General features: G+C 48.3%; 1 protein-coding gene across 2 annotated transcripts in view; it reads right to left on the bottom strand.

Moving 5' to 3' along the window:
* The window catches only part of PODXL (podocalyxin like), a 45,433-nt gene extending 37,948 nt beyond the window's left edge, over window positions 1-7,485 (bottom strand). For both annotated transcript variants that reach the window (XM_015627343.3, XM_015627345.3), the window contains exon 1: window positions 7,354-7,485. In XM_015627343.3, the coding sequence (XP_015482829.1) occupies window positions 7,354-7,405 (52 nt within the window). In that variant the 5' untranslated portion in view covers window positions 7,406-7,485. The remainder of the gene's footprint in view (window positions 1-7,353) is intronic.
* Window positions 7,486-8,150: the final 665 nt, after the last annotated feature.

The raw sequence follows: 8,150 nt of genomic DNA, 5'->3' as shown, positions 1-8,150 counted from the left end.
TATAGATAGATCTAGATCTAGATTCAAATGCAGATCTATATAGATATAGATATATAGATATAGATATAATATATAGATATATAGATATAAATATATAGATATATAGATATAAATATATATAGATATATAGATTAGATATAGATATATTAGATATAAATCTAGATTTAAATACAGATATAGATATATAGATATAGATATAGGTAGCTATAGATATAATCTTGAGGACCTTGGTTAATTGATGTTGCTCCAGTATAACCACTGCTAACCAGATCTGTGCTGGCACAGAGCATCTCTTTAACTACTCTGCTTTTTCTCACAGTCAGAGCTCAGTATTTTGATAAGCAGCACATAATAGTCACCCTGAGAGCTCTCCACTTTCCACAGCCTGCAGCAGTATCATTTAAACTTTTCGCTTTTTTTTCCCCATTTGCCTACGTGGTGGAATGCCTTATCTCGCCCTCCTGCCTTTAGACTCCAGGGAGCAGGGGAGGAAAAAAAAGTGGTCTTTGCTATTAGCTTTCAAAGAAGGACTTTCTTAGAGTTTCTCCAAGCCTTTCTGAAGAGCCTTTCAAGTCCCCTTTGTCCAAGTTAGGAATTGGGTATTTTTCTCTTTGTCTGTATTCAGCAGAAGCCACTTAGAATAAATGTCTAACAAGGCTGTCTCCTCATCTCTCTACAATAGATCTAATATATATTTAAGTATTAGAGCTTAATTTCTAAGCCAATTTCCACCTCCTCCTCCAGTTAAATTTGCCAAAATCAATTAAGGCTGAGAGAGAAAATTTCAGCCTTTGCCATTAATAACTGAGGCCTTATTCTTCCACTGCAAAATGACCTTCCTTCCCCTTTTGCCACCCTCATCAGCCATGTGGCCTAAGACCAAAGCTCCCTGCACACAGAGCCTGTGAAAAAGCCACTGGATTAATCCAATTTTTTATTCAGGATGATAAGGATATGAACCAGACCTCAAAGCAACATCTAAAATGGGACCAATTCAGAAAGAAAAAAATTACCTTTTCAGTTTTAGAGAAGCTTTTAACGCAGATCCCATCTCTGCCTATTTCTCAGGATCTGCCCTGCACCTGACAACAAGCACATTTTTTAAACCCAAGGACCATGTTCTTCTTATTTGCCTGTTCATTTTGTAGCCTTTAGGGTGCACTCCTGACCCACCAGCAAGAAGTTTGTCCAAATCCCAAAGCCAATTTTTTTTTCACATTTTTGAGCACATACAGAGAGTGTTACACAACATAAGTGTTTCCAGGGGCAGGTCCTGGATATTTTTGATGCAACAAAAGACCATGTTGGGGAGCATTTATGGAAACAAGCATCTCTAGTGGACAAATCATCCTGAGACACACCTGAATTGCCTCCAGAAGGCACAGCTGGACTCAAGGATAATGCAGCTTCAACCTTAAACACCTTAGTAAAATATCTGGCCTTACATTGGGTACCTCAGTGGGAGGAAAAAGCAGAAGAGTCACACTGTGACTTCCAATTTTTTCCTTCCTCCTCAAGTCCAGTCATCCCAGTTTGTCCAAACTGGAACCCATCCCCTTCCTGCTGCCACCCAGCCCCAAGACACAGAACCTCGGGTGTTATTCTCAAGTGGAGTCTTTATGGAAGCCAAATCTCAGCCTGGCCTGTTCCCTTCCCTCTGCTCTTCATTTTGGATGCACAGCTAGAAGTAGATGTTCCAGCAGCGCTGGAATTCCCGTTGCCCAAAATAAAGGTTCACTCCCATTCCCTCCCCCTCCCGCTCTCTGTTGGGCACTGAGACATCACGCTGAGTAGATTTTAATAAGTTGTTTGAATTCTCCTTGTGTCCTTGCAATGCTTTGTCACCAAACTGTCACCGATGTCCGCTGAGAGCGCCTGGCCCGCGGCCAAGCGAGTCGTGAGACGCGCGTTATTTACCGGGCAGAAAAGGGAACTGCAACATGCAGAGCTGCAGGGATGCAAAGATTTGCTAAACAGGCACATCTGGTGGTGAGAAAACTTCCATCAGCAAGACCTGGGACACAACAGGCAAATGAGAAATGAAGGATGTTGGTGCTTATGGAGTTTGAGCAGCTTTGCTTCACTCTTGAAGGAGAGAGGGAGTTTTTTCTCTTTAGGGTATCCTGGCATTTTCAGGTTCCCAATGGATTTCAGCAATATTCAGTGCCAAAGGCTGGCTCTAAGACACACAACAGCTCAAATCAAGTGCATATGGGCATGGAACTCTCAAAACTCACCTCAAATAAGCCACCACAGAGCTCTGTACTCAAAGACATGGAAGTTATTACTGGCATTTTCCAAGATTCCCACCAAAAATCACTATTTCGGGCATTATTTGCAATTCAAAGCCAGCAGGTAACTTGAAATAGGTTTAGTCACCTTTGAAGGAACTTCAGGTTTACTGTGAGGGTGGGAAGTCCCTGGGACAGGGTGCCCAGAGCAGATGTGGCTGCCCCTGGATCCCTGGAAGTGTCCAAGGCCAGGGATTGGAGCACCCTGGGATAGTGGAAGTTGTCCCTGCCCATGGAATCATGGAATCATTAGTAGGAGAATACCTCTAGGAACATTAAGTCGAGGTCCACCACTAAACCATGTCCCTAAGCACCACATCTACACTTTGAACACTTCTCAATGCTATTTGTACCACAGCAGCCCCAGCTGAGAGGATCCCCCCATCCCTGACCACTCACTGCACAGTCTTGCCACCAAACACTGGAAAAATAGAGAGGAACTCCACCAGAGCCAGTTCTTTAAACAGCATTTCACCTCTTCCATTTATAGCTGAGAAAAAAATCTTATATGATTTTTATACAGTGACAAGGAAGATTATCTGTTTCTCCCCAGATCTGTCTACCTTCCCAGATGGGCTTCTTAGCAGAAAAATTAGCATGTTTTTGGATAGCTCCAGTGGCTGAAAACCTCTGCAGAGCACATCCCTCCTGCCTGTTTGCTGTGGATCTCTGTATTCCTCGAGGATCTCCAGAGTAAAACACTGCAAGGCTTCAGCCCAGCGCTACAACAAATATTAATTAGAGCACTTCAAACCCAACGAAGCTCAGACAAACTGTCCCCAAACCTCCCAAATTATGAAGCACAGGAGGAAGCACCCTCACTCTGGGTGAGGGACAGCATCCCACCAGGCAGTTCAGGATAAAAATGAGGATATGTTTTTCATTAGGCTCCAGTATCAAACAGAGAGGTTTTTGGGGGAGATGGGTGGCACAACCCCAAAGGAGCTGCAATGGGGAATCAGGGTGGCCTCACAAACTGCAAGTGAAAGACTTCATGGATTTGTTTGGCAGTTCCAAGCCTAAAGGAACTGCTCTCTGCAATGTGAAATATTTGGGAAAGTCCTGGGGGTGGCAGTGGATGGAGCACAGGTAGCTGGAGAACAGCAAATGCCAGATGACTGCGTGCATTGCTTAGAGAGTGGAAAAAAAAAAGCAAAAAAAAAAAAAAAAAGCAAGGTTTGCTCAGGATCTCTCTGAGAAGGAAAGGGCAGGCATTGCAAGAATTCAGAAACAACATCCTTAGGTGGAGATGGGCCAGTTGTGGAAGGAGCTGAGCACGTAAACAGGCTCTGGAGCAGGAAGCTGGCAGGAGCGTGTGAAAGCTCTGGAGAGGGCTGGTGAGATTTCACATGCCTGCACATGGGGAATGGACCCAACCGGGCCACCCGGATTCCTGCAGGGCCCAAACCCTCTCGTGCTGCTCTGGGCAGAGCTGAGGGTGGCTCTTGGTCATGCAGGAGTGGTGTCAGGCTGGGAACAACGCCGGAGGTCAGGTGCACACTCAGGATCACAACCTGCACGTTTCTGTCACTCCCCATCAGCTCAGCAGTGGGGAGGGAGGAATTCCTGCACATCCACAGGTGGGTTTGCTACAGGCATCATCCTGCCTGGACCACCTGGAGATGAAGCTGCTGGAGGCACCTGAGCTTGGGGGTTGAGTCCCTGTAGCACAGAGCAGCTGAGGCAGATGTTACAGCGGGACCTCTCCTCCACAGAGCATCACTCTGTAAGGATAAAACCCCACTCACCCCATCCTCCCCAGCTCTGCAGAGCCTCAGGGGCCTCTGGGTGCTGTGGTGGGTCCTTGGGGACATGGCAAAGGGGCCACCCAGAGCAGCATCACAGATAAAGGGGCAAAATTTAGGGTACCTAAACCCCAACAGCTCCTCTGCTCTCATAGAGCGATAAAACCCCCAGGATAATGGGGGCACAGCACAGCCAGGGGGATCCTCACCGTAAATTACCTCTCTCAGTCCCCAGAAACACCCCAAATCTCGTGCTGCTGGGTTTAGGCCTTTTAGAAGTGCAGATGGGGAGACAAAACACATGGTTTAGAGGGAAAATAATAATCAAAGTGCTACTCCAGCCTCCCTGTAAATGCTGAGAGCAGATTTTTCCAGCCAGTCTCCCATCACCGGCATGAATGATCACCCTCCTCACAAACCTCTAGAGCAACTCCCTGGAATTAAATCAGTATATTGCATGGTTCCAGTTCCTTTCATCCAGGAATCTTCCAATGATTTACAAACAATCCTTTAATTAAGCCTCCCAAACAGCCCCCGGGGTAGTGTTACTGTGTCCATGCCGGGAATCGAAGGATTTGCACTGCTAAAACGGCAAAAAGGTTGCAAAAATCTTATCAAAGTTCCTCAGAGACGAAATATCTAACAAGAATCCCATCTGTTTTGATGCTGATTCTAAAACCCTCTGGTTAAACATTTTTCTTCTCCTCCTGGGGACGTGGCCCCAGTTGCCTCCTCCTGTCAGGATTAGTATTCAAATGGATAAAATGTGTTTTTTTTTTAAAGTGCACATCTTTGACATCTCGTCGACAAACACAAACTGCCAGTACCAGGGAGCTCTCAGTACCGGGGAGGTAGCCTGGGAATGCAGTTTAGGGAATGAGAAGCGGTGTTTTGGCAACAAAGATTTCAAACCCATCAGTCTGTGGTTTGCTTTGAGCCCGGTGCTTGATCTCCGGTAAAAGCCCTTCCTGCCCTTTTTTGCCCCCAGGACAGGTTTGAGCTGTGGCTCTTTTGAATCCCCTGAGAATAAAAAGTATTGTTTGTCTCTTCCTGATGTAATTTTGCTATCAGACCGCCTGTGGGAATACAAGATGCAATGTGGAGAAAGAATAAATAAAATAAAATATCCCATGAAGATGCTGTAATGGGTAACTCTGAGCCCCTATCCGGCTGGTGGAATTTAAAGATGTTTTTTTGCCTAATGCTATACTTGCTGCATCTCTTGTACACGCTGGCTGTGCCTTGTCTGAGGCTCATTTCCTTCTGATTTAAGCAAGGATATAAAGGGGAATCTCTGTAGAACCAGGGGATTGGGAAGCACAAGCCTGGAAGTCAGTATTTCTAAGGAAATTGCTCTACCCCAGAGAGCTGCTTTTAAAAACTTCAGCGACCTTAGGCTGGTTCTGCTGTGCCCCACACACAGAAGTTGTCACCTTCCAAAAATGAGCTCTGAAATCCTTAACTCTCATTTCACATCCAATTTAAACACAGCAAATCATGCAGGCTCCATCCCAACTGCTATTTCCTAAGATACCCAAAATATTACGGCTTTACTTACAAACCAAACTTCTTCCCATTTAGGGAGGAAGCGAAATAAAAAGACAAATTTTAGGCTTTGAGGAACTCAGAGGATCAAAGCAGATACCAGTCTTGGAGTTAAGCAGTGCTGGGACTCTGAGCCCAAACACTCAGCAAATAGAGATGCCTATTTTGGCCCCTAAGGAACAAAATCCTGGCTCCAATACCCAGGGAGCAACATAAAAGCATCTCTAAGGAGCTTATTTCAAAATTTAAGAGGAGAAACAAATGTTAGAAAACATTGTTTTGAAGGATTTAATCAATTAATTTTTGAGAAAGATGTAACAGGATCACTTCAGAGTGTTACAGAACCAGGTCCCCACACCATCCTCCCACTGAGAACCCATTTTGTCCCAACCCCAGTGTATTTACCACCTCATTTTGGAAAACAGAACAGAATCTCATGAGAAGGCAAAGTCAGCTAAACTCAGCTAGCACAAGAAAAATTGCATTAACAGCTCTTACTTTTATGCCAGTGTTAATGATGCTCAGGGCTTCCTGAGTTTTAATGGGAAGAGAAATCTGTTTTAACGCCCATGTTGGCATCAGGAGCAGATGTTTACACCTGCTCGCCCACCAAACCCCGTGAGTCCCAAGAGGAACAGGAAAAAAAAGGAGCAGGCAGGGATTTCAGCCAGACTTCTGGGAATTCACCCCAGAGTTAAATCCCCAGGGCCCTGCCTCCACTTGTGCTTTTACCTCCGGAGCATCCCTCAGCTTTTGTTACCTTGAATAAAAGCACATTCAGCTCCACAGAGGCTCTTCTGGGAGCCATGAGCTGGAGCAAGATTTTATTATTTTATTTTATTTTATTTTATTTTATTTTATTTTATTTTATTTTATTTTATTTTATTTTATTTTATTTTATTTTATTCATTTCATTTCATTTCATTTCATTTCATTTCATTTCATTTCATTTCATTTCATTTTCATTTTGTACCTCCCTTGCCTTCCCTGATTACAAGGAAGAAATGCCCCACTCCTCCCTACCTTTATTCACTCTGGAAAGCATCAGTTCATTTCATTTCCCTGCTACTTTTCCGTGTGGTTTACGGCCACCTCTCCACAGAACACCCCACCAGAGAACCACAACTCCCGCTCCATCACCCTGAACCTCACCCTGAACCCCAGCACTACCGCAGGACCCCAGAAAGTGTTTCCACTCCCAAACCTCCCCAGCACGACACATCCCCAAGAGTCTCCAGCTTAACCTTTTCCCAACTCCATCATCAACTTCCACCAGGGATTTGCTGTCTCCAGCAGTATTCCCCACTCTGCTCACGCACCTCTGGCTCCCGTTCCGTGGGTGCAGCACCTGGACCACAGCAAGAACAGCCCCACCACGCCGAACCCAAAGTCCCCCCTCTCCCGAAGGGACCCCAAAAGCGGGGTGAGGAGCTCGGCGCTCTCCCAGGAGCCCGAACCCCCCAGGAGCGCGGGGGTTTGGGGAGCGGGATGCGGGAGGGAAGAGCCGGAGGCTCGGGCTCGTCCCTCCGCAGAACGAAGCAGCACTGCGGCTCCCGAGCCCCAAGTTGCGCTGCCGCACAGAGCTGGACGTGCCCGGGGCTCCGGCAGAGCCGCGGTAAAGCCGCGCTCAGGCTCCGGGAGAGCGCCCGGCGTCCCCCGGCTGCTTTTCCGCCAAACTCGCCGATAGAAGCGAGGAAAGCGGAGCGCGGCGGGAAGGAGAGGGATGCTCGAAGCGGGCAAGAAGGCACGGAAAGCGGAGGGGCGGCACTCACCGAGCGGCAGCAGCAGCAGCGGCAGCAGCGGCAGCAGCCCCGCAGCCCGCATGGTGCCTCGGAGCGGCTCCCGGCGCGGCTCCCGGCGCTCTCTCCCGGCGGGGCGGGCGGGCGATGCCCTCCCTCCCCCGGCCCCGGCCCGGCCACGGCCCCGGCCACCGGCCCCCCCTTCTCCCGCTGCCGGGGGAGGCGCGGAACGGCCCCGGACCGCCCCCGCCTCCGCCCCCGGAGCGGGGGGAGAGAGCGCATGGATGGGGATGGGATGGGAGGTGGGGATGGGATGGGGATGATGGGGATGGGATGGGGATGATGGGGATGGGGATGATGGGGATGATGGGGATGGGGATGATGGGGATGGGATGGGGATGATGGGGATGGGATGGGGATGGGATGGGGATGATGGGGATGGGATGGGGATGATGGAGATGGGATAGAGATGGGGATGGGGATGAGGATGGGGATATGGGAATGGGGATATGGAGATGGGATGGGATAGGGATGAGGATGATGGGGATGGGATGGAGATGGGGATATGGGGACATGGGGATATGGGGATGATGGGGATGGGGATGGGGATGGGGTGGAGATGGGGATGGGGTGGGGATATGGAGATGGGATAGAGATGGGGATGGGGATGAGAATGGGGATATGGGAATGGGGATATGGAGATGGAATGGCGATGAGGATGATGGGGATGGGATGAGGATGATGGGGATGGGATGGGGACGATGGAGATGGGATAGAGATGGGGATGGGGATGGGGATATGAGGATATGAGGATGGGGATAGAGAGGGCA

Source organism: Parus major, chromosome 1A (genome assembly GCF_001522545.3).
Source record: "Parus major isolate Abel chromosome 1A, Parus_major1.1, whole genome shotgun sequence".
In the NCBI taxonomy this organism is placed as follows: Eukaryota; Metazoa; Chordata; class Aves; order Passeriformes; family Paridae; genus Parus; species Parus major.
Note: the sequence above shows the minus strand (reverse complement) of the source record. Positions and strands in the feature narration are given on the sequence as shown.